Source organism: Chelonus insularis, unplaced genomic scaffold (genome assembly GCF_013357705.1).
Source record: "Chelonus insularis isolate UGA/USDA-ARS -01 unplaced genomic scaffold, ASM1335770v1 contig_133_pilon, whole genome shotgun sequence".
NCBI classification, from domain to species: domain Eukaryota; kingdom Metazoa; phylum Arthropoda; class Insecta; order Hymenoptera; family Braconidae; genus Chelonus; species Chelonus insularis.
Window position 1 is genome coordinate 130 of NW_023276374.1, and position 27221 is coordinate 27350.

Genomic DNA, 27221 nt, shown 5'->3' on the forward strand with positions numbered 1-27221 from the left:
CCACTTCATACCAATATATTGAACAAATCATCAGATCTAGTATCTCGCTTACTTTCCGAGTTATGAGCATTTATACATCTTTTTACGCTCCATTGCAACATCAACCTCTTCTTCGTTAATAACTCCGCATATACAATGCCTTCTTACCGTACCAATTACTTCTTTCGTCTACTACTTCTTTAACGTTATTATGGCATTTTTCTCTTCATTTACGCCAGTACGTACACATTCGTCGACTACTACAAAATACTTTTCTCTTTACTTCATATCACCACGTGGAATCCAGATTCAATTCAAACAACCCGTTATGTGTTTCTTACAAATACAATTACCATTAATTCTTCTTTTCGAATCAAAAATATTTATTAATTTACTTACATCAATAATTCAGTATTACATTTCATTTCATAATATTAAAAACTTTTATGTTTACGTGTCCTACATTATTATGTCTATTCTACAAAATTAACTTTAAAATTTCTCGGTATGAACAATATGTCTCAGCAATTGAATCAATAATATTAATAACAATAATTACGAATTTTAAATTTCTGTACTATTAGTCTTTATCGATTAATGATTATACCTTATTGCAGCGTTAATTATCGTTCTTTGCATCTATTGCATTTAACTATTTTTTCCATTCTTTTATTTATTCCAAAAATCAAACGCCTTCCGTATTCTTTCGTTTCGTGGTCGATGAGGGGAATCAGAAAATACTTTTCGATTTCCAGGGCTTTTCGACTTATCATTCGTTGAGTGCATTTCTTCTTTTTCAAACATTTTCGCCGTTCGACTTACACTTCCAGTCCTTACAGTGCAATGTGATAAGATGGGCCTTCCTATCCCGGAGATTTCGTCTTCGTTATCTACATAAATAATCAATTCATTAATTTTGCATCTTAAAATTCATATTCTTTATACAAGAACAGTTCAATATATAGAGCGCATCAAATACGTAGCATAACAAAAACTTCATTTCATGAACAAAGCAATTCAAATAAATAAAAATGTTTAAATAAACCAACCTAATTTTGATATGTTAGTTTGACACCTCGGTTTAAATACACTTTCATGCACATAAGTGTTACTTTGGAATGAAATAAAACGATGCCTTAATCGTGAATGCTTCTTTTCGTCGTTTTCATCTCTTTTCATAACGTCCACATTTTTCGCTCCATCGTTACCATCTATCATAATATTGTCCTCTGTTAATTCCTTCATGTTTCCTTCTTTTGACAGGGATTCATTTACTTTTAGGCTGGTACTGCTACAAAAATTTTCTACATTGTTTGTGCTGGTTTCTTTAACTTCTACTACCTTTGACACCGGTTTTATTTCCACATCGACAGTAAAGATTTTTTTCTTATTACACTTCATAATATCTGTTACATTTTTTACCAAATTATCGGAATGTAGTCTTAATTTCGTTATAAATTCTTCACTTAAATCGTCTATACGTTCACTATTTGAACTATTCTCTTCACTCATTGTAATTTTTGTTTTACTATTTTCCTTTTCTATTTCAATATCATCTTCCGATATACATGACTTTGATTTTTCCGAAATTGTTGAATAGTCAGTATTTCCAATACATTCGTTTGTCGTATTATCGGCCCGAGTCAACCGTTCTTCAGTAGAATCTTCACTTTTATCGACGACTTCACTCAAATCTTGTACGCTTTCACGTTTAATTAGAACTTGTTGGATTTCATCGACACATAAATCGTCCGAATATGGAATGAACAATTTTTTATCACTTTCTGGTTTGTGGCCTTTTGGTGTTGGAAGACTAGGAGCAATACTTTTTCGACTGTTCGCTGATAGAATAGCCATTCTTCCTAAAGCACGAATGGCGTTACCTGTTTTCTGTAATAAACAAATCAAAACAAACTGCATACTTAAAACATAAGCAAACATCCATGCATTTGTTCCGATATAACACATTCCATTTCGGTTAATACTTTATAAATCGAATGATAACGACTACTGTTAGTTGCGATTTTTAAAACTACATTGCAGAATTTCATTTTACCTGCCATTTTCTCCGCACAATGAATTTCTTTAGCTTGTCTGTAGGTAATGCAACTCTGCTCATGCTTTCAGCACATTGAGCCAGCCAAGCATGTTTCAAACATTCTCTTGCTGACATTCTTAATCTAAAACAAATTACATAGTTTTCATTTTTCAATTCAATTATTATATTAATAAATAAATTATATCAATCATTTACTCTTTTCTTTTAATCAAAAGGCTACTGATGAAATCTTTAGCTTCCTGTGATATTGCATGAAATGCTTTGTCGTCAAAATCGTAGTCAGCTCGGGTAATGTTTGCAAAAGTTTCTGCGTCATTTTCACCCATGAATGGCGAGAGTCCAGTTAATCTACATATCAATGGATGATTACCATTTATTATTTATCACCTATCAAATTTAATGGTTAAAAAATATAAAATATCTTTACAAGACGTAACAAATTACTCCAACGCTCCACATATCCGACTCAGTACCGATCGGTTCGAAACTTATTATTTCTGGGGGAATGAATTCTGGCGTTCCAAATAATACACGAACTGGAGTGTCTGGTTTCAATGTTTGAGCCAAACCAAAGTCTATTAATTTTATTCGATGAGACGTCCGAGAGTAACACATTATATTTTCAGGCTAAAAAAAATTTCATGCTTGAGTTAAAATCATTCTATCATAAATTTGTTCTTAATTTCTTTACATACTTTACTTACTTTTAAATCTAAGTGAACAATTTTATTATTATGTAAATATTCAACTGCTTGACAAATTTGTCTTACAAATAATATACTATCTTTTTCTGTAAGTGTAAAATCATCAGCGACCACTCTTTCAAATAGTTCTCCACCAGAAATATATTCTGTCACCATAATCATTTCTTTAGGGCTCTCAAATGCTGCCACAAGTTTTAGTAACTTAGGATGCTTCAGCATATTCATTATATTTATTTCATCATATACTTGCTGTTTATCTTTAGCCTTAATTGTCCGCACAAATTTTGCAGCAAGAATTGACCCAGTTTCTTTGTTTAAAATTCTTCTCACCACTCCATATCTGCCTTTCCCAAGTTCTTCTAGCACATCAAAACGTTCTTCAAAATTATTTGCAGGCTCTGGTATGACAACTGGTGATTCAATAGTTGTTTGAGATTCTTCAATTTCTTCCTCGGAGCTTAGTGAAGGATTAATAGTCGTCTCCATTTCTTGAGTATCATTACTAATGTTGACAATTTCTGACTCCATTCCTGCTTCACTTAACCCGTGAATATTTTCTGCTCGAACTCTAAAGCAATAAGTTTCTTCAGGGTCAATCCTTTGAATCTTATGGCTAAGAGAATATTTAGCCTCTGCTACAGCAATCCAACAGGGCTCGTTGCCCTTTCTCATTTCAATAGAGTAACCTGTTATAGCTCTTCCTCCGTCGTAGACTGGCGATCTCCAACTTAGAGTCACTTCGCCTAAATTACTGAGATTCTTAATAATTACTAAATCTCGTGGAGGCTCTGGAGGGCCTGAAAAATAATTATTTTGTAAACAATTGACGAAATTATTATAAATAGTTCAAAGATAATATTTTTTTTTATCATAAAATAATATTTCAATTAATGATTATCAATTGGTTTTTTAATTAAATATAAATTGCTTTATAATCAGTCAATAATTTCAAATAAATTATTATCAAAAATAATTAATATCCTCAGGTAATTAAAAGCAAATTTAGCTGATCAAAGCACCTGAGTCACATTAAAGTTCAATGTAATTTCTGTTACATTTTTATATATAAAATGTTCATCTATCGATTTACACTATTTTACTTTTTTTTTTTTAATGCATTTAACTCACTACCCTTTCTCATTTTATACGTAAAAAATTAAATAAATTGTAAAATGTTGACAAATATATCGTTTTCAGTAATCACAAAATACGGTATTTAAAACTTGAATAAACACATGCTCGAGAAGGAAGATGAGTAGAGACTAAACTGCGAAATATCGTTGGTTTACTATTCAGACCTGCAGCCTTGAGGCCAGAGGGACTTGAGCACGCAGATGCGTATGACGTGGATATAAGTTGTACCCGGCAAATTTTTGTCTTCGTTGCGGAGATGATAGAGAAAGAGTTAAAGCTGTTGGTTGGCCAAGATAGACGTAAAATTTCAAGAAAAAGAGATAGAAAACGTTGTTATAAGAGCTATTTGGTCGCGCATCTAGAGCACACAACAAGCTAGCAATTGAATCATTCTCCTCTTCACGTGCTCTCTTTTATATACAAAAGAAAAGATTACGGGTATTAATTACAAATTAACCTTGATATTTTAGCTTTCTTTACAAAAATAAAAAATATTCCAATGAATATTATTTACTTAAATTTTTAGTATTTCAAATATTTTTTTAATTGTTGAATTTACTAACGCAATACTTTATTTAATCAATTTAAAATTTATTGAAATAATTTAAGAATAGTTAAAAGTAGTTGCTAATAACAATATCCATATAAATATCTTTATCTTTCAAATATTTTAATTTTTGACTCGTGTGTTCAATTGGTACTGTGTATGATGAAACATTTTTTAATAAAATTGATGTTTTTTGATGTGGGCATACTTTACTTTTTTTTTTTTTAATTTTAAATTTACACATTTACCTTCCACTGTAACGTTAACAAATCTTGATTCTTTTCCCAATTGATTTTCGACCTGAATTTCATATTTACCACCTTCATCAGACGTTATTTCCTTCAAGGTGAGACAGGTAAGACCTCCATTTGTTTCAATTTCAGTTTTATCGTCCAACATCACATCTTGCCCCTAAAGAAGGACAAAAAATATTAAACTAAATAAGTTGTTCAGGATAATTTATTACCAGCAATACAGGTTAATGTGGGCATTACATTATTCATAAATTTATCGAGTTTATTTATGTTTTTTTTTTTTTTAAATTAACATTCATAAATTTCTGCAAAATGTTATCCGATAATATTTAACAATTGAATTACGGAATGCCAAACTTTCTTTTTTTGTGATTGTTCTTTTTGTTTATTTATTTACGTCACAGATTATTTACTTATCAATATTTATTCGTGATGGTATGCATCATATAGAGGATTTAGAGATAAAAAAAACTATGCCTTACTTGCGTATTTATATGAAAAACATATCACAGAATCAATTATTTATAAAATATGTTTAAAAATTAAAACAATCTCTATTTTGCCAAGAGTTAATGATATTTCGATTGATTTCAATAAATTTGAAAATTTTAATAAATATCATATTATAGTAATACAGAATTTTATGCACTCTTTAATCAAGATTTTAAAATATGTTTTACATCTAATTTCGCTAATTGTATGATTTTCACACGCGATAATTTCGATCGTAGATAAATTTAACGCACGACTTATAAGACACAATTCATTACTTGTTTCTCCTTAACAGTAAGATTGATTCAGATGTGGTTTAAAATATGCCTTGAAGCAACAAGAAAATAGATAAGGTTACTGAGTTGAGAAACTACTGAGTTAATGTTTGTTATCGTTATCGTATGTGCCACTAATTTTTTTCATAAATGTTATTTTTCTATTCTATTTATAAATAAATATTTTCGATTAATATATTACACATAATATAAAAATATAGTATCCGTTTTACTTTGTATTATCATATAGAATGATTTGTTAATTTTTATGATTTACGATCATATTTGGTCAAAAAAAAGATATGGTAACTTACTTTTCGTAACCATCGAACGATTGGTTTCGGATATCCTCTGTAGGTTGAGAAAAGCATCACTTTAGCACCTTGTAATGCTATTACATCTGCTGGTATCGTCAGAATTACTGGTGCCTTCAACTTGTCAATATCTAGAGTTTTTAATTTTCTTCCATTTGTTTTATAATTTTTATCAATAGATTTTAGAAAAGACTTCCCTTGTAATGATTGCGAATTAATATCCTTCGAAAGTGATGAGGATAAACTTGATGATTTTATTTTTTTACCTGATTGATCTTTCAATTTTCTAACTTTTTTTTGAGATGCAAGCATTTCTTTTGGTTCTGATTTTCCACGTTCTTGAGAATGTCGATAATTTCGTGGTATTGAAGAGCTTCGTTTTATTGGATTCATTTTATTTTCTTCTAAAGAACTGGTAATTTTATAATTTTTTGTTCCAGTTTGGGTCAAATTTTTTTCATTACTGAAAATTCACGTGGCAAGAAAATATAAATTCATGAGTAACGAAATATTGATAAAATTCTAGTTTTTCAAAATGGAAAATATTAATATTCAATTGTCAGTTTTTCATTTGAATTTTCATAATATTTCTATGAAAATCATGGCTTATCTTAGTAATGAATAGAAGATTTATTATAATTTATTCATTTTAATTAATCAAATAAATCAATAAATATATTTTACCTGTTATGCCATCGAGGAAGCGTAGGACTACTCGCTCCTTTTTCTTTCAAATCGTTAAAGCGTGGAGGTCTTAGACTGTTATCACACCTGGACGATGGGGATATATTACTTCTGCTACCATAAATGGAATATGTCCTCGGAGACGCACTTCGTGTGCCTATTGACCTTGAAGCAGAATTACGACGACCTCTAATAACTTCTAGTCTCGCTGATGCTTCTGTTCTTCCCATATCATTTTCTAAAGTTATTCTGTATAATCCAGCATCTTCATGAGTAACTTCGGTTATTTCCAAAACTCTTATGTCATCATTTTCTTTCAATGATATTCTGGCTGTTGGAGTTATAGAAATTCCTTCTTTGTCCCAAATTACCCAAGGAGTAGGATGTCCTGCTATTGCACATTGGAATCTCACAGTTTCTCCTTCTTCAACAACTCGATTATGAGGAACTGCATAAAATTTCGGATTAGTCGGCATTTTCGGACGTTTTCCGATGTGTCCACGCAATGTTTTAGGAATCGATTTGATTTCACGTTCTGAAATTGATATTAAATATATATTATTAATAAATAATTAAATTAATAAATTTACTTTTACTTACTGGAAGTACACAAAGGGGATAAACTTCGAACTGGAGTGGATCTTGGAGTTGAAATTGGTGTAGAATTTGGTGAAAGAAGCCTCAAAGGTTTTGTCAATCTTCGACTAATAGCAGTTTCTTTACCTTCAGGTACTAAAAAATCACATATAATATTACTTGATGAAATTAATTATTTAAAGAATTTTTATTGTAGTCACATTATTTGTTTACCATCAACTATCAGACAAGCTGACGTATATGCCTTTCCAAGGTCATTATAAGCAACACACGTGTATTCTCCTTCATCTTCAGGATATACGTGTTGAATACTAAGTCGTGCAGTATCTCCATCAAAGTCGATAGCAAAATCTTCTCCAAGTGGTATGAGTTTTCCTCCTTTCTCCCACCGCACGTCCGGCTCTGGTATAGCGTGAACTTTACACTCTAGAGAGATAGCATCTCCATCACAACATCTCAGATCTCTCAATGGTCGCTTAATCACTGGCAATGTCTGAACGTTGCTGTAGACAAAATAATAGACGATTGGTCATCATGTAAAACCATTAGTCATCGGTAATCAATACGTAAAAAGTTATGTACTATTCCGTAACCTTCTATAAGTTTATATTAATAACTAACATTATTAACAAATTATTTTTTTTTAATATATAAATTTATGTAATAATTATTATATTTTCTTAAGACGTGAAAAAATATTCCTACCCATGTTTGATTATTGATTCCATTCCGTTGTCTCCTTTACCTTGACCTAAGCAATTTAAATAGTATATCTCATAAATTTGTTTTATTATGATAATAATTTTAAATAATAGATATTTTCTCATTGCAATAACAATACCTCGAGCATATATTTGAAGAGAAATCACCGCTTTGGCCTGTCCATGGCAATTTTTAGCAATTATTGAGTAAGTTCCAGTAAAGTCTAGTTTAGCATAAGGTATCTCTAGGCGATATTGAGGCCCAGCACCAACTCTTCTGAAGTGTGGGGCGTCTTTGTAATAATCATGCTGTAAAATCACAAAGTTAATCATGATGATCATCAGTCCTCTTTATTTTTTCATCATAAAATTTGTGCTTTTGATCTTAACGAAAGAGAACCGTCAAAACGTCTAGTATAAGTGTATTTTGTGGATGTTAGTTGTGTCAGAAAGGAAGAAAGAGATAGATGAATTTATTTCACAAACTGTCAACCATATAGGGAGCGAAAGTTTACTGCTTGAACAAATCTGTACTTTATATATAGACTTATAAATGAGAGACCAGTGCGGTGCCTAATATAAGAATCAAGATCATTGTCTTTTTTATGAATGCTATTGCAGAAGGACGCACAACACTTTTATTCTCTTTCTCACTATCATAAACTTTCAGTTAAATTTATATAAAAATTAAATTAATTATTTATTCTTTAATTTAATAAAATATAAGATTATATAAAAACTACACCTACTAGATCTTCATAAATAATAGTGTAATTTTATTGAAAAAAACATGGTAAAATGATATGTTAATATTTTTCTACCATCATATGTGATGTTGTTTCTATGAATCTTTACATACATCTGCCATTAAATTGATTAAACATGCGAATTCTTCAAGTCCCCCATACTAATTTACATATAAAATTTTTTACAATTCTACATGATAACCAAATAAGTACAAGTATCAATCACTATTTTATCATTTGTTATTATTTTTCATTGAAAGATCAGCAATACGTAATAATCAATTGATTGAAAATCTCCAAATAAGTCGTATTGATCAAATAATAATTTATAAACCCACCTTAACAACTTTGCACCCTTAAAAGCTTATCTTAATCGGTGGAAATAATTATACATATACGTCAAAGTATAAGTCATCATACGCATTGTTGCATTTACATTGCGGTGATTCAATCACTCAAATTACTATTGCAACCTAACTTGTCGGTTTTTTCTTCAAAGCAAACTGTTTACTGTACGTAACCCGTTGAGCACGCGACTTGACTGCTAAATTATAAAGTCTGCTAAATATGTCGTCTGTACTACTGATGACGCTCATATTCGTTTTCACTGTCTACTTTAGATGATAGAAGAATGACTGATTGATGTCAATCAAGCTTGAATACAATTCTAGAATACTGATGGCTTGGATAAAATAATCATAAAACTAAGTAGCGAGAATTCTGTCCTATCATTTTAAATTAAAGGAGATTATTTCATTATTTATTAATAAATATATTTAAACATTTCTTCTTTAAAACCTACCCGAAAATTTTTTATTAAAACTTATTTATTCTAATTTGAGTAACTTACTTGTTTAATTTATTAAATCAAACTGTTATGAAACTGAAACAATAATGAGGAAATAAAAAATTGATATTTTTACGTAAACAGTACAAAATAGTTGGTCTGAGAAACAGAGTGTTCACGCAATGATTTGAAACTGTCGGGCGTCCTGGAGAATCTGTAAGTGGACAGGTAGGAAGGCGTCAAGTGCGGGAGAATGATCAAGAGTCATGAGGTCGAGTGAGTTTTGGAGGGAGAGGTATGTATTGACAACTCTTGAGAGGAAAATTTTTTCCTTTTCTTTATGGATCTAGTTTTCAAATTAATATCTTTCCAGTTGCAACTACATTTTTTTAATCTACTAAGATTCTGATAACTGAGTGAACTAGTTCATTAATGAAATCACACTCGGTCATATAAAAATTTTAATAGTTATATTTAATTGTGGATAATTTATGGTTAATTTTGATAATTAAAACGCATCTGGAATTCGTATATATGGCCATTATGGTAATGTTTGATTTTATACCTTGACCTACATGGCTAAAAAATACGTCAGATAATCGGAATCTGTCATACCTATGCCCCAGGCGTGTCTAGGAATTAAATTAGATATTGGAATAAGTAAAATCAAGATGAAGATTAAGACCGTGAGTTGAGTGTCTCTTGATAATGTTGAATGTCTTTAGGGTGTTGCTACTTTATTTTTTGCGATTAAATTTCTTCGACTGATGTCCGTCGTCTGTCAATGTTTACTGTCGGTAGAAGTGATGAAAACTATTAGAAATAGTCAAGTATGTGAAACATTCTCTGGGGACACGTCACTATTTACTTTAATGCATTACTTCCACTACTTATGCCATGTCCATAGTACCCGAGTGATTGATTGATTTTTTTCTAATGAATTACCTCAAGTTTGCCAATATATTTGTAATGTCGTACAACTATCTGATACTTACCCGTAGAAAATCTCGTAACCACATTACATCTGGCTTTGGATCTCCAATAACTTCACATGAAATTATTACTGTGTCACCTTCGTAAGCTTCTGTTGATAATGGCTTCGTTATAAATACTGGTTCTTTGGAGTATCTAGACAAATTAAAAATATAATCAATAAACTAAAAAAATTTTAAATAGGGTTATTTCTCACTACTTACGGAATATTTAAAGATTCGTCTGGTAATGACTGATCAATATTTGAAATTTCTTCTTTTTCTAGAAGTACGACTTGAGTTGTCGTTTCCGCTTGACCAACTTCATTAGTAGCAGTACAGCAATATATGCCTGCATCTCTTGGAGTAATGTGAGCTAAATCAAGCTCAACTGTTCCATCATGATTCAAAGTCATCACCACATCTCTGCTAGGTCTCAAACGATGACCATCTCGATGCCTAAAAAATTCAAATTTAAATAAATATTTGAATGAAACCTCTTTTATTATTTTTTATTTACCAAGTTATTCCAACAGTTGGATATGCCTCGACTTGGGCTCTCATTCTTAATTCTCCACCTGCTTTGACACTATAAACTGCATCAAGATGAGAAAGAAATTCTGGCGCAATGTAAGCACGGATTCCTTTGTCAACAACTAGACAACAGCGACATGACACTGAACCGTAAGCATTTTTGGCACGAGCCATGTAAATACCAGAATCATTTATTGTTGATCGACTTATTTCCAGCGTATGGAAGTGAGCATCATCATTCCAAATAAAAATATTATTTTGAGGATGTAATTCTTCACGGTATTTATACCAAGTTACTTCAGGCTCTGGATATCCGGTTACTTGACATGTTAATCTTACTGGATACGTAGCTTGAACTCGTCTATCGCGAAGTCGCATCGTGAATTCAGGTGGTCTTTCTTCATTCATAATATCTGAAGATCTAATTTCAAAGTATTAGTTAATTATTTGTATATTTCTTTTTTCATGTATAAATGAATACTATCTATGATTACATTATTTTACCTTATTTTACGAAGTTTTGTATCAGCTTCAACAATTTTTGGATCGTCAACTACTTGAACTCTAGCAAATGTGGAGACTCTTCCAGCAGTATTTGTAGCTTCACATATATAACGTCCAGAATCGTTCTCAGTTAAACTTCCAATCATTAAAGAACACTTGATACCATTAAAATACGTCGTAAATCTGGAGTCTTGACCGTTTACAATTTCTGTAGTATCTCGGTACCATTTCACTTGAACTGTAGTATCGTTGTTCACCTGATGTAATTATTTTATAAATTATATTAAATATATACGATTTTAAACGCACATTACACTTTATAAAATCATATAATTAGCTAAAAAATATTTTACCTCACACTCTAAAGATAAAATTGTGCCTTGAAGAGCTTTCAATTGACCAGGAAGTATTTTAATAAACTCTGGAAATTTAACAACTTCTCTGACAGTGACAGAATTTGTCATTGTCACTGGCTCACCCCATCCGTATCGATTTCTCGGGGTTATTCTGAATTTATATTCTTCTCCGGGTCGAAGATTGAATGCATCAAAGGTGTTAACGGGAGTGACGCCAAGCTTGAAAAAAGTCACGCTTAATTTATTATAAATTTTCTGATTTAGATCAAGTTGTCGGGCAACTTTTTAATTTTAGTATAGAAAATTTATGAATATATGTGGTACTAAATTTAAATTTCAAGTCTTATTACCTCAACCCATCTTGCTCCACCATCACTACCCAATTGCCAGGCATCTACTCTGTAAGCGACAACTGGTGCGAAACCTTTCTGTTCAGGTTTTCCCCACGTCAATGCTAACCAGTTGCGTCCACCATCAGTTATAATTGGTTCACTGGAAATTGGTCCAGGAACTTCTGTATGGTAAATAATGATTATAAATTATAACAGTTATCCACTTAATATTACTCATAGTACATAAAATAATTTTTTTAATGTCTAAACAACTAATTAACTTGTAACCTTGGTATCCTACAAGATATTCTAAAAATTCTGTTATAATTAAATTTTTTTTATTTATCCATAATAAACGAAGTTTCTCCAACTCAAGTTCCACTTCATTTTCTTTCTCATGACTTATATTAACAGGATCACTCATATTTTTAACTAAGCATAAATGAAAAATTAGACTCGAGTCACAAGATCTCAAGTTGTTGACACAGACTGAGAGCTTTTCAACATTTTTTGGCGGAAAATTAGTTGATGAAAAGTAGGAGTATTCTGAAAAGTTAAGTCGAGAGCAAGAGGACAAATAAAAATAGATAGATATCTTAGAGTTATTTAATGGAGGCTCGAAATATTGGCGCGGGAGGCTGAGAAATTCGTTGTTTTAACAAAATTAGGGTAGGGCCATGCATCCAATTTTATTCTTAGTTCTATACTTCTTTAACATTTGCTTTACTGTGATTCGTTTAGAGGCACTAACATTCATTATTTTTAGAGTACAGACTGATTATGTCAGTGGCATACAGATATTCATAAGTTAAAATGTAATATGATAGAAAGTATGAATATTTAGTTGTTTGTTTTGAATGTAGGCTTACGTTTAACATAGGATTTTTCTTTATCGTGAATTGAGGCTAAGATACTGTCAGTTTCTACGGAATCCCATTCTGGAGAAGGCGTTAAAGACCTTGCTTTTTGTTTAACCTAAAAGAATAATGTTAAAATTCAAACTTTTTTTTTATTTCTTTTATTTAAAATATCCATGATCATAATAACTACCTGAATTGAGAAGAAACTTCTGTCACATCCATAACGATTTTTTAAAAGAATACAATATGTTCCTTCATCTGATGCACAGATACGTTTCAATGTTAACCTGACGTAGTCATCGTGTCCTTCTTTATAAGATTTAGGACCATTTGTTATGTCTGTCAGGCCTTTCATCCAAATCACTAAATAACGAAAAAAAAATACAAAATGATTAATAGAATTTTATTTATCATATTTAGTCGAATTAAAATTTGACAAATTATATACCTTTTGGTTTTGGTACTCCACCGGCTCTAAAAGATACACTAATATCTTCTCCAACCGCAACGATAATCACTTTATCAGGTGGTCGAGATATAAACATAGCAGGTTTACCTCCATCCCGGCTTCCTGAAATAACTTCGACATTTGCTGAGGTATCAACATATCCATAAGTATTGCTTGCACGACAAACATAAGTCCCCGTCTCTAATTCTGTAGCATCAGGAACAATCAGCGTGTAAATACCAGAATCAGCAAATGTTCTTGCTCGCGGTACAGAAATCGTTCCTTTTTTGTCTGCTCTCATCCAAGTAATTTCTGGAGGCGGTACTCCTTTGACTTCTACTTGAAGAGCAATTGTCCCACCAGCTGGAACACTATGATCTGTCAAGTGGTTAGAGAATCGAGGTCTTCCAGTATCTTTATCGGTACCTGTTACGTCGTAGTAATTACTACTACTACTACTACTATTACGCCAACTTGTACTCTTTGATCGACCTAATGTAGATAATGAATTAGCATTTATTAGTTGTTTATTGCGTTCGAAAAAATTTCCTTTTTAAATTATAAAAGTTTACAATAAAGAAAAATAGCGTTAATTTTTTTTAAATATTAAAAAATTAAATGTAAATAAATAGAATTATAAATTAATAATATTTACCTGTGGTTTTAAATTCAACCAAATGAGAAGTTCTATCACTTAATCTTGTTTCGTTCTCCGCTCTACAAGTATATAAACCACTGTCATAATGATCTGGATTGAAAATTTTTAATCTGCATATTCCATCAGATAAATCACTTTGTTGATATCGATCTCCCATTTCCAAAACTTGTCCATCCTTCAACCAAGTTATTATCGGTGATGGTTGTGCTCGAACTCTACACTCTAATACAAGTGTATTCTCTTCTTTCCGATAAGTATCTTTAATTGATCTTGTAAATGTAGGAATTGATGGTGTTGGTTCGTATCCAGAATAAACTTTTAATTTAGCTTCAGTGCTAGCTCGTCCATGACAATTTTTAGCAACACATGAATATTTTCCAGAGTCTTTAGGCTTTACACCATACAGTTCCAAGGATGCCATTCCATTTTCTAAATGAATTCCATGTTTATTACTTGATGGTGGCAAAATTTTTCCATCCTTTAACCAATCAACTTCTAATTCAGCGTCACTGAGAATAGTACACGTTAATTTAATTCTTGAATTTTCTGCTGCAGTTCTATCTGTAAGCTTGGTACAGAATGAAGGTTTCTTTCCACGATCTCTTGGTCCTGGTGTAAAAGTAGGTAATCTACTTGTTATTGAAGAATAATGACTTTTATCATCATACTCAAGTGATTCAAGATTACGATGTCTCCTTGATAAAGTTGATGCATTAGATCGACGTGATAGATCCTGAGACAAAGAATCATCATAATCAATCTCTATAGTTGGTGGTATATTTCGATTTTCATTATCCCCCAGGGAATCATCTTTAAGAGTAGATCTTGAAAAGTCTAAATCAGAATTAAATTTAAACGTGGATAATTTTTTTGATGTAATTTCTTCATCTCTATATTTCTTATCAATATTCATATCTTCTTTTAAGTCCGTAGCAATGTCTGTCCGCCGACAAATATTTCTTTCTTTATGATTTTTATTAATTTCTTCTACAATATCTTTGTCAGTCTTCTTTAAATATTCTTTAGATTTTTCTCGATAATTATTATCTTTTGTTTGAAAAACAGAACTTTTAATCTTCTCTTTAAACTTTTCTTGTTCTTCGATACTTTTAAAATTTTTTATTTCTTTTATTGTACTATCAAGTTTTGCTTTTTCTATTTGACTTTCTTCTGATTTTATTTCAAATCCTACATTATCTTTTTTGGTTATAGATTTTGTGTCAACTTTTTCTTGATTATTTATTTCCTCGATTTGATTCTCGGCTTCTTGACTTTCCTCATTAGATGATTTTCGTTTGAATGTATCTCCTTTTTGTTTTAGAGATTTTTCACCTTTTGATGATTTCCGCTTCGGTGTATCTTCATCGGGACTCAAAGGTTTCTGATTATTCTCTTGCTTTTCTTCAGTAGTCATTTCAATATTTCTATTAACTTTTTTAACATCGAATTTGTCATCATCTTTAACTACTATCTCTTCAGAAGGCAAATTTTCAACTTTTTTCGGAGCTTCTGGTTGAGCTTCTTGAATTTCGACTTGTACACTTTGTTGATTTGCTTCAACTAAATTACTCGGAATTTCAGTAACATTAGCTTGTTGCTTAGTCCATTCTTCTATAACAATATCTTTCACACTTTCTTCAAAAATATCATTCTTACAAATATCAGGATGTTGGGCAATTAAATCGTGTATTTTAGCTTCTACAGCTTTTACAAGATTTTCTTCAGTCAATAGTTGAATATTCTGTTTATGAAATTCATCAATAACCATTTCATGAACTTGTTCTTCCGGAATTTGTTCTTGAGTTGTGACAGGAACGTTAAATATATCAGTTGCCTTATTTGGTTTAGTAATTTTTTCTAAATTTTCAACTTCATAAATACGGGCTTTCTGCTCTTCCAACTGTTCTGTTACAATATCTCTAACATTTTCTTCTAGAATCTCTTCTCGTGATATCTCTGGATGTTGAGCAATGAAATCGTAGATTTTTATTTCAATAGCCTTGACTAAATTGTTTTCTTGAGATAATTCGATATTTTGTTTTTGAAGTTCGTCAATTAATAACTCATGAACAATCTCTTCAGGAATCTGAATTTGTGTTGTAGCAGGACTTCCCAACACTTTTGGCTTCTTATCGTTCTTCTGTGCTTGAAAAAGAATTTCAGTAAACTCTGATATTTTTGCTTTTTCTTCCTCTACTTGGTCAGCAACGATCTGGCGTACATTTTCTTCTTGTATTTCTATGTTAGATACTTTCGGATACCGAGCAATCATACCTTGAATTTTAACTTCAACGGCTTTGAGGAGAGTAGCTTCTTCTGATGGTTCGATATTTAATTTATTTATCTCTTCTCTCATTATGTCATGGACTATTTCTACAGGAACTTGTGCTAACATTTGTGATGGACGTCGAAGTGGCTTTTCTGTTTTTTGAATCTTCTTTTTTCCTTCATCAATTGCTTCAGACTTTTCTTCTTTTTTTATAGTTTGTTTTGTATTTTCTAAAAATTTTGTATTTTCTTCTTGAGTTTTATCAAGTTTGGATTCATCATCAGACATCACAGTTACTTTTTCTGATGTCGATAGAATTGGAGCTTTTTCTAATTCTTCTTTAGGCACCTCTCCCAGTCTCTGTTCTTTAGAAATTTGTTCTGGTTGAGTAACTGATACTTCAACTGCTTTACTATCTTTAATCAAGTTCAATTCTTGTTCGATTTTTTTGTTAGCTGATTCGATTTTATCTTTAAACGTTTTTATAGATTTCTGTTCTTCGGTGATAGAAGAAACTTGTAAAATTTTTATTTCACTTGCTTGTGCTTCTGCTTTACAAAAATCTTCTACTTGAGACACTTGAATTTCTTGTTCTTTAATTATTTCAGCTACAATTACATCAACTTTTTCATCTAACATATCAGCAGTAAATACCTCTGGATGTTGAATATTTAATTCTTGAGGTGTATTTTCAACTTTTTTAATTATTTTATCTTGTTTTGATAGTTCAACATTTTCTTTGTCAATTATTTTCACTCTTTTTTCATTACTAATTTTTTCGGAAATTAGAACTTTTTCTGATTGAAGCTTATGGATTTCAGCTTGAACTTCTTGCTTTACAGCTTTTACTAGACTTTCAACATCTAATTTATTTATTTTTTTATCTTCAAGTGTGTGTGAAACAATCTTTTGGACATTTCCTTCCATTTTTGCTGTTTTATCTTCGTCAGGATGCATTAAAATTAAATTTTGCACGCGCTGTTCAATAATATTTAGAAGATCTTTATGCTTCGAAGGCTCTACATATTCTTTTTCAAGTTCTTCTATAATCATATCATGAACTGTTTCTTCAAGTACCATACTTTCTTTCTCTATTGGAGATATTAATTCTTTTACTAATTTTTCTTCTTTCTTGATTATGTCTAAATTTTCTGCTTCAACTATGTCTACCTTTTTCTTTTCCATTTCTGTTTCAACAATATTCTGAACATTTTCTTCAAGGAGATGCTCTTCAATAATTTCAGGATGATTAATAATATTTTGTTGAATTTTATCTGCCACATTATTTACAAAATCTACATCTACCATCATTTGAACATTTTTTTTTTCGATTTCATTTATTACTAACATCTTAATTTCATCTTTAGAAAATTCGCTTTGTCTTGATTCTTGAGTTTTTATAATTATTTTATCTGATTCTCGTTTGTCAGTTTCAATGTCAGTGATAATAATTTCATTAGGTTCTATAAGATGATCTGTATCAGATATTTTTAATTCAGATAATGTTATAACATGTAAACTTTCAGATATTTCTAAAAGATTCTCCGTTTTCATTTGGATCGTTCCTTCAATAGTATCAGAATACGCTAAAATCTTGTTTTCTTTTGTAAGTTTTTCACTTTTATTTTCCCCTTCCTTGATGAGTCTAATATGTTCTTCAAGTTTTATTGGAGAAAAATCTGAGACTTCTTCAATAATCTCTGATTCTATTTTTTCTTTGGCAACTTCTGATTGTTTAGCTACGTTTAATTCTTGAGATTTATTTATTTCTGCTGTATATTTTTCTACCTCTTCAATTATTATTTGTTGAAGTAATACTTCACTCATATTTTCTTCAAATATTTTAGCATAAGAATTTATTATGTTTTGAATTTTGTCTTCAAAAGTTTCTTTTTCTTGAGTTGTTGGATGAATATTTTGTTTTTCAAGTTCCTTAGATAGAATATTTTTTACTGTTTCTTCAAATTTTTGTTGCAAAGCAGATGATATAGTAGCTATTGCTTTACTCGATTCATCTTGCAATGTATGAATAGATATTCCTGGTTTACTTTGAACATCTTTATTTTTCTCTAATGAAATCAACTCATCAGTAATTATATCTCGGACTTTATCTTCAAGAATGTTTACTTTTTGTATTTTGGGACAATTTAAAATGATTTCTTGAATTCTCATTTTTACTGTTTCTAATAAGTTATCTTCTCCTTCTACGATTTCAATATTGTGTTTTTTGATTTGTTCTATAATTAAATTATCTATTTTTCCTTCGGTAATATAAAAAACTACTTCTGATGCTATTTGATGCTGCCTTTCTATTTTATCTGTTACCATTTCTTGAATATTATCTTCTGAAATAATTTCTTGTGAAGTTTGCGAAAATGAAAGAATATCATCAACTTTAATCTCTACGGGTTGTATCAAACCTTCTTGATTAATAATTTGAATATTCTGGTTATAAATTTCGTCAGAAATAATTTCATTTATTTTTTCATCAAAAATAATTTGCGAAATAACCTCTGGAACTTGTTTAATATTCTCTTCTTTTATAGTGATTCCGTCCCCTGTAGCAATATCATTAACTTGAATTAGACCCTTAACCTTTAGCAATTCTTCCACAACAATATCACGAACACTCTCTTCAAATGTATGCTCTTGACAAATCTGCGGACACTTTATCATCATCTCTCTGACAGCTGAGTCAATATCGTCTATAAGACTTTTACTTTTAAAAGATAACGCATTTTGACGATCTAATTCACTTATTACAATTTCTTCGATTTGGTTTAAAAAGTTTTCATTATTTATATCTGCATTCAACGGAACTTTTTCGATTGACTTTTCTGTAGTTTCCTTCAATTGTTCTATTCCTTTAACACTTGCTTGTTGTAATAATGATCCTGTTTTTGTATCTTTAATGTTTTCTTCAACAATTATTTCTTGAATTTCATGTATTTCAGATAAAATCAAATTGTCATGTTCTTCCATTATTTGTTGGCTTTCAGCTGACACAGTCGGCATAAGCAAAGTATGGAGATCATGTTGGTCTATTAATAGAGAAAAATTGTTTTCTTGTAGTTGAATATGTTGCTCTTGAGTATCAGAAATTAGTTCTTCGAACATAAATTCATTAATATTTGGAGAATTTTGTGAAAGTGATACTCTTGGTTGTTCTTTAGCTGCTACTAAAATTTCTTGAGTAGTCATAGTCGTAACCTCTTGTTCAACAATCTTATCAGAATATTTTTCTTGTAATTCAGATATTCTTAATTCTGCACTATCATCAACTATCATTTCAGCTAATTTTTCTTCTCTTTTTTCGATAATTTCTTCTTGGGAACTTGACAGAGTTTGTTTAATTTGCTCAACTTCAAGAGATGTAGACGTACTTTTTACATTTTCCGGATCAACAATTGCTTCAATTAGCTCTTCAAGTGGACGTGCTGTCGCTTGTTCAATATGTTTAACATCTTCAGTTGAAGTATGATCTTCTATTAGTGTCAAATCATCAGTGTCATCATCTTTTTTGTCTTCAATTGTTTCTAATAAATTATTGATAATTTCTTTAATTCCTTCTAATGGCACAAGGACTGCAGAAATAGTTTCTACTAATGAAGCTTCTGATTTTTGGACTTGAATTGTCTGTTCAGGAGCTTCGGTAATTAATTTAAATCTCAAAGAGTCCAATCGTTGTTGTAAGTCAGACGAAGATTCAACTAGATCATGTAAAAATTTTAAAACTGTTTCTTTAGCAGGAGTTTTATACCAAATACCAATAGCACTTTTAAGAGCTATTTCCACTTGTTTCATTGGAGATAAAAATCCTTCAATTATCGTTTCAATATCATTTTCTAACGATTGACCGGCTGGCCGATTTATTTGAGATTCTACTAATTCAATTTGTTTATGTAAAGAATCCAAAGGCCGACAAAGTACCGAATGTACTTCTTCATCTATTGATCTATCTAGAGATAATGTTGTAGAAGCTAATCGATCGAGAGGATTTATGAGAGTAAGTGACCAATGATCTAATTCTTCTATGCGAGCTTTCGCTAATGCTATTTGAACTTCTTGTTGTTTTATAAGCTCAATGTCATTAATATCTGCCGCATCTTCCTCTAGATTACTTTGACATATACTCTCTTCTATTTCACTTACTTGTTGATCTGTATTTGAAGATTTCATACCATTATAAGATTCTTCACGTTCAACAATTTTAGATTCAAGTTCTATCATTTTTTCCATGGGTTTAATTTTATCCTCAAAGTTTATTTTTGCCTCTGATACCATTTTTTTACAATCATCTGCTGATGATGTAGATTTTTCTTGCTCTGAATCTTCAGAGATTAAAGCAGCAACAGTTTTCTGTAAATCTTTTTCATAAGAAGCCATTTGTATTGACAATAAAATTTGATTCTCTAACTGTTCTAACGCTTTAAGAACCGGCTGAAGAATACTGTTTGCTTGATAAACTGAAGATACATCTAAAACTGTACCTAATAAATGTTTTATAGGTTGAATCAAATGTTCCATTACTTTTATATCAATCGGGTTATGTTCACTCATAATAACTTCGCAAACCTTTAATAAAGGTTCTTTTAATCTAGCAAGCTCTTCAATCAAAGCAACATCACTTGGAGGCTCTGAATAAGACGATTGAATTGCAATTTTCAATACTTGTCTTTTGAGATCATTTACAGCAGAATTTATTGCAGAACAAACTTTTTTTTTCTCGTCAGTGTCTTCTGGTGATGATGATAACCAACTTTCTACTGGATCTAACCATTTTGTCACAACTTTTGGAACTTCTCCAGGTGCAGAATTACTAATTGATGAATCCTCAGTGTCTATTTTTCCTATGAGGGCTTTCTTTAGAGCTTCCATGGCTACTAAGGCGACATCTTTTTCCACATCTTCAAGTAATTGAATAATTTTTGCAGATTGACCCTTCGTCATTTCTACTACAGATTTTTTCAAAGCTCGAAGGGGAATAGCAATGTCATTTAAAATGTACCTTTCTTTAGGATTATGTTTTTCAGTTAATAAAATTTTTTGTAAATTCAAAAGAGGCTCTTCAAGCTTAGTAAGTTCTTCTAAAACTACATTATAATCGTACTCTAAATTGTCGTTTTGAAGAATTATCGGAGAGGCAATAGCAACTGCTACGTCTCCAATAGACTGTCGCAAAATGTTAATAGATGAAATAAGTTTATAAGCTGGGCTAGAAGTACTTAATGGACTTTCAGATTTAATAATTTCTGCAACATTATAAGAATATTCGTTGGCTTTTTCTAAAGCTGAAGACATGGCAAAATGAATACTACTGAGAGTCAAAGACATTTGGTCTAATTCTTCTGGAGGTTTAACAGTTGCCTTTTGTTTAGCAGATTTTTCTGATAGTTCAGGAAAAACTGTTTCTTGAATTTTATACAGTTGCTCTAAATTATCATCCGTAATTTTTGACATTTCATCTAAAATTACTTTAGATGACTCTGAAATTGAAGAAGATTTAGCTACAGTTACAAAAATTTTATTTAGCTCATTTAAAGGTTTAATAATCTCTTCAATTAAAATATATTCTTCGATCGACGGACTTGATGTAATAGCCACTTGTAGATCTAACAAAGGCTCTCTGAGATTTATTATATGATTCAATATATCTTCAATATTTAATGTTGTAGCAACGTGTGCTACTGATGATACACATTCACGAAGCTCTGTTATGACAACAGTTAATTCTGTCAGAGGAAGAGAAAATTGGTCAGGAGGCATTTGAGATTCATAATGTCTTAGAGCAGCGTTTAGTTTCGCTTGAACATCAATTAGAGGATCTAATAGCATCTCAGGAAGAGGTAAATTTTCATCGAGTTCAGGTGATATTGAGTCCAAAGATGTCATTTTACTAACATATGTTTCTCGTCTTGATTGTAATTTTTTAGAATCAATTGTTTCAGACTCTGGCTCTACTTCTTCACTTTGTGAAATTTTCACTTTATTTAAAACTCTAACTTCTCGTGATTGTTGCATTTTTTTTAATTTATCTGTACTGTCATCCATTGTCCATTTTAAATAATTCACTAACTCTAAATTTTTTCCAGCTATTCCCATTTTCTCATTTTCTTTTTCATAAGATTCCAGTGCTATAGTTAAAGTCTCTAATTTATTTTTTAATTCAACTATTGAATTTTCGAGTTCATAAATTGCTCGTCCATCAATTGTATCTGCTTCAAATTGAGAAAACTTATCTAAAGAATGGAGTAAATTTTCTACAGGTCTTACTAAACTTTCAATAAGTAACGTATCAGAACTATTTTCCAGAGCTCCAGTTATTTTATTTAATGGCAATGATAAAATATACGAATCTAAATTCTGGTAAACACATTGAAGTCTTTCCCCTAAGCAAAGAACTTCTTCAGATCCACTTGCTTTAAGATGTTTCTGTAAAATTGTGTTAAGAGTTTTTCCAAATTGACTTATAGCTCTAGTCATTTTTTCTAGAATGATTGGATTTTTTGGTCGTATTGATAACTCACGTTCTTCTTTACTTCTTAAACCATATTCGATTTTTGCTAAGCTTGCTAAAATATCATCAACAGGATCCGTTAATGATTCTAAAACAATTAAATCTGATGTGAAATCTTCATGAGCTCCGCTCTTATGACTTTTTATTAATTCTATACCTCGAAGAAGTTCTTCAGTTGGTCCACCAATTGAATCTAATAATAATATTCTTATTTCCTGAATTAATGATTTTTTACCAGCAGATTTGATTGCATCATTTTCTATAACTGACATTTGCTCGCAAATATTTTCAATAGGACGTACTATTTTACTTATAATCAGTTCATGTAACGTTATTTCATCAAATTCAGTCCTATAATTTTCTAAAACATTATCTAAATCAATAAGAGTTTCTCTAAGTATGAATACAGGAGTAGAAAGAGTCTTCAAGTTTTCGAGTAGTTTCATTTTTTGGTTTAATTTTTCAGAAGTCTCCGGAGCAGTTGAAAAAACTGATGACGTTATTGATGATAGCTTTTCTCCATCAATTTCATACTCTTCTTTCATGTATTGTTTTTGAAAATCACTTTCAATCATCGATTGACTTTCCTGCCGTTTTTCATCAATGACTATAATGTCTTTTCTATCTTCTATAATTATTTTTTCTTCACTTTTCCGTCTTTTGACCTTTTCCTTTGGCTCATTTTCATCAGCATTCATAGTATACGATTCTTCAGAGCTTGTTTTAGATAATTTTGCAATCTCACCTTTAGATGATTTTTTTTTTTCTTTTTCGCTTTATTGAAACTGGCTCTTCTAGTGATTCCATTAGTGTAATTTCACCGAATTCCTTATTTGAATCTGCAAGTTGGTGAGTAGCTACAGCAATTTCATCGCTAACTCTATTTGACAATTCTTCAACATTTTCTTCAGCATGAAGATTCCTTATAATTTCTTTTTTAAGATTTCTGGAAAACACCTTAGCCAATTCATCCGATGACAAAGCATCTGCGAATGCATCAACACTATCTTGACTTTGAACTGATAATTGAGCCTGAAATGAAGGTTCTTTTGCACTGTGATAACTCTCAGACCAGTCCATAATCTTAGGCTGGTTTGTTTCACTTTTATTACACATATCACTATTCGAAGAATCACTTCCTGATCGTTTTTTTTTTTTTGTTCGTGATCTCGGTGCTGGTGAACTAACTGGAGTACAATCTACAGATCCTTCTCTACCAACTGAAGATAAAATACTTTGCATTTGATCGTCCAATATGGAAACATCTTCGAAATCGGCCTCCGTACGGAGATCATCAGCTTCCTCATCAGCAGCAAAGTAATCCGGAGATACATCTATGACTACAGCTTCCATCAAAAGATTTCCAGTGGTTGATGTTTCTTTTGTAAATCGCATTGGAGGTAATTCAATAATGTTCCCTTCAGTTATATGCTCAGATAATTGATCCGCATACATTTCAACAATTTGAATAGCTTCTTCTTCTGTTAAATCCGGAGTTTCATAAAGGCTAACTGATACTTCTTTGCCATCGAAACTAAATGATACTTCACCTTTATCATCCATAGTCATTGAATAATCAGTTTGTGGTGTATCATATAATTGAGACGTTCTTTCTTCATGAATTGTTGATAGAGAGAGATTTCTTGCAAGATCATGTAAAACTGGAGAACTAGATGTTTTCGTTTCTTCTTGTCTCATAGCTACTTTATCTTCAAAGCCTAGAAGAGAAGCTGAACTACTCACAGAGCCCATACAATTCGTTGCTTTGCATGTATATGTTCCTAAACAACATGTTCCATCTTGTCCCGATGTGATTCTATGAATGTCTCCAGGTTTTAATTCTGCATCATCTTTGTACCAAGTTAAAACAGGTTGTGGAACTCCGATTACTTTACACTCCAGATTAACAGCACCTTCTTCAGTTAAAATTGCTCGAAGGCTCTCTAAGAATTTAGGTTTCTTGAAATGCTTTGGAATGATAAGTTTTAAAAAACACGAAGTTACGCTGTGACCAAAATCATTCTCAGCAACGCATTTCCACTCAGCTTGATCAATGAATTCCAATGTTCGAATCTCTAGGTGATAATTACCAAGTACTTCACGAGTTATTCTGTATTTATCGTTATCTATTATTGGCTCATCGTCACGATACCACGAAAGAGTGGGTTCTGGTGCTACAGTGACTGTAATATAATTTTATGATCATTATATTTTTGTTTTATATTTAGAAAACGTATAAATATTCTATCTAAAACAGTTATTCAAATAGTATACCTTGAATAGTAAAAGTAAATTCATCTTGAATCCTTGCTTCACAACTTCTTAAACCTTTTATAAATTTAGGAACTTGATTATAACTCAAAAGTTGCATTCGTTCTTCTTCTTTTAATTGATTTTGAATATCTTCTACTGTAAGCTCTGCTGTACTTCTTGCTTCACCCATACAATTTCGTGCAATACAGCAATAAGATCCTAATGAATTGGTTCCAGTAAGTTGATAAACATCTCCAGGTTTCAATTCTTGGCCATCCTTGAACCATCTCAAAAGAGGAATGGGAAAACCAACAACTTTACATTCGAATGAAACTAATCCTTCTTCAGTTAAAACAGCTTTGAGACTTTCCATGAATCTAGGTGCTCGATAATTTCTTGGAACTAGATTTAATTAAAATTAAATGATTGATAACAAAGTATATTATTATACTAATTGACATTTACTTACTCGACATAGTAACGTAACAAGTTGAAAATTGTTTCATATTTTCATTACTTGTTGCAACACATTTCCACTCTCCTTCATCCATAGCTTCTACCCCTCTTATCTCAATAGAAAAAGTTCCTAGCCCATCTTCTATAACATGATATTTATCATCAGGTTCAATTTTTCCGTCTTTATTATACCAAGTAATAATTTTTGGCCAAGGTGGGACTTGTATTTGGCAAGATAAAGTAATTGTATCTCCAATTTTACAAGATTCATCTTTTAAAATTTTTTTAAATACTGGAAGAGGTCCTGATAGTTTTAAAGTATCAGCTGGTTTTAATGAACCTTCTCTACTGCCTTTGCCTACTACATGAACCTAAAGACAATAAAGAAAAAATATGTGAACAAAATTTGTTGTAAGAAATAATTTTTTGTAACTAATTTTTTCAAACCTTCGATGAAGAAAATGCAGTGCCTAAACAATTAGTTGCTTGACAAGTGTATATTCCTAATGAAGTAGGATCATCAGCATTTGCAGTTAATGCAAAAACATTACCAGCTTTAATCTCTTGATCATCTTTAAACCATCTTAGTACTGGAGTAGGAACTCCAATAACTTTACACTCTAGAGAAACGATTCCACCTTCACTGAGAAGTGCTTGAAGATTTTCTACAAATTCAGGTGGTTTATAAGCTTTTGGAACAATAACACTTAAACAGGATGTGCATGATGATCTTCCATGAATATTTTCAACCATACAAGTCCAATGTCCTTGATCTTCTACCATAACAGGAGCTACATCTACACAATAAAAATTTCCTTCATGTACGAAAGAAAATCTCGATCCTTCCTGCACAGGGTGATCATTTCGATGCCATGTGACCTGAGGGAAATTAAAATAAAATTTTAGGAGAACACGCAAAATTTTCAGGCTTGCAAAGAATAAATAGGCATATTTTCAACTATACTGTGCCAAAATTAAACACAATGATTACATTATGAGTCATCACACGTTTTCCTGATTGGTAGAAGACCAATCAAGCACAATGCGGAAGACTCGGGAGTTCATGCACCCCGTAAATGTACGAACGAACCGATTTATCTCATACAATGGAATTTGCCCCAGACGTGTAGACTTGCCTGGTTAACTTTTATATACAGATTTGTCTCAGACAATCTATATCTACTGCTATACTTATACATATATGACTCTATGGTGCACAACGGATGCTGACTAATTTATGCATATCAGTATCTCTTCAAGTTTTATGTTCCGGGTCTTGCTGTCTATTATATTCATTTCTCATTCATTTTTAATTAGATTTTTCATTTTTTTTTCTAAGCATTGGCAAAACATGGATAAATTTTAATTTACCTTGAGATTCGAAGAACTGCGGATTTCAACAAGGAAGCGAGTTCTTGTTCCTACTTTGACAGCTAAGTCAGTAAGCCTGCGTACAAAAATTGGAGGTTCACCCTCTGCAGGGTCGTTAGAGGCTTCTTGGACGTTCATTCGTATTCTTCTTCGTGGTCCTTCTTGAGTTCCGTTGTCAGCGAATGGTATTTTGGATAGTTTTTTAGCTACTAGTGAATAATGTCCTGTATCATCTTTTTGTGATTTTTTCAGTGTTAACTGAACAATATTTCCACATGTTTGGACACTGTACCGATCGGATGATATTAGCTGATCTCCACGAAATCTATAAGTGAATAATTGTTCAATTAAAATACAGTTTGTTTAAATGTTTTTCTTTATTCAACGATAAAAGAAAAAAGAGAAAGAAGATTTAAAGA

At 31.3% G+C, this 27221-nt stretch overlaps 1 protein-coding gene across 1 annotated transcript in view; it reads right to left on the bottom strand.

Annotated features, from left to right (window-relative positions):
- Nucleotides 1-349: 349 nt before the first annotated feature.
- LOC118074249 (titin-like) overlaps nt 350-27221 on the bottom strand; it is a 35652-nt gene continuing 8780 nt past the window's right edge. Inside the window, 28 exon segments of the mRNA XM_035095331.1 lie at nt 350-869; nt 1029-1869; nt 2036-2159; nt 2234-2386; nt 2466-2665; nt 2743-3539; nt 4672-4834; nt 5759-6221; nt 6443-6977; nt 7043-7174; nt 7253-7542; nt 7745-7790; nt 7881-8049; nt 10269-10401; nt 10470-10703; nt 10765-11199; nt 11283-11539; nt 11636-11857; nt 11989-12152; nt 12840-12945; nt 13021-13193; nt 13279-13770; nt 13934-23468; nt 23470-24905; nt 24997-25377; nt 25445-25802; nt 25879-26310; nt 26803-27127. Of these exon segments, the coding sequence (XP_034951222.1) occupies nt 649-869; nt 1029-1869; nt 2036-2159; nt 2234-2386; nt 2466-2665; nt 2743-3539; nt 4672-4834; nt 5759-6221; nt 6443-6977; nt 7043-7174; nt 7253-7542; nt 7745-7790; nt 7881-8049; nt 10269-10401; nt 10470-10703; nt 10765-11199; nt 11283-11539; nt 11636-11857; nt 11989-12152; nt 12840-12945; nt 13021-13193; nt 13279-13770; nt 13934-23468; nt 23470-24905; nt 24997-25377; nt 25445-25802; nt 25879-26310; nt 26803-27127 (18817 nt within the window). The 3' untranslated portion in view covers nt 350-648.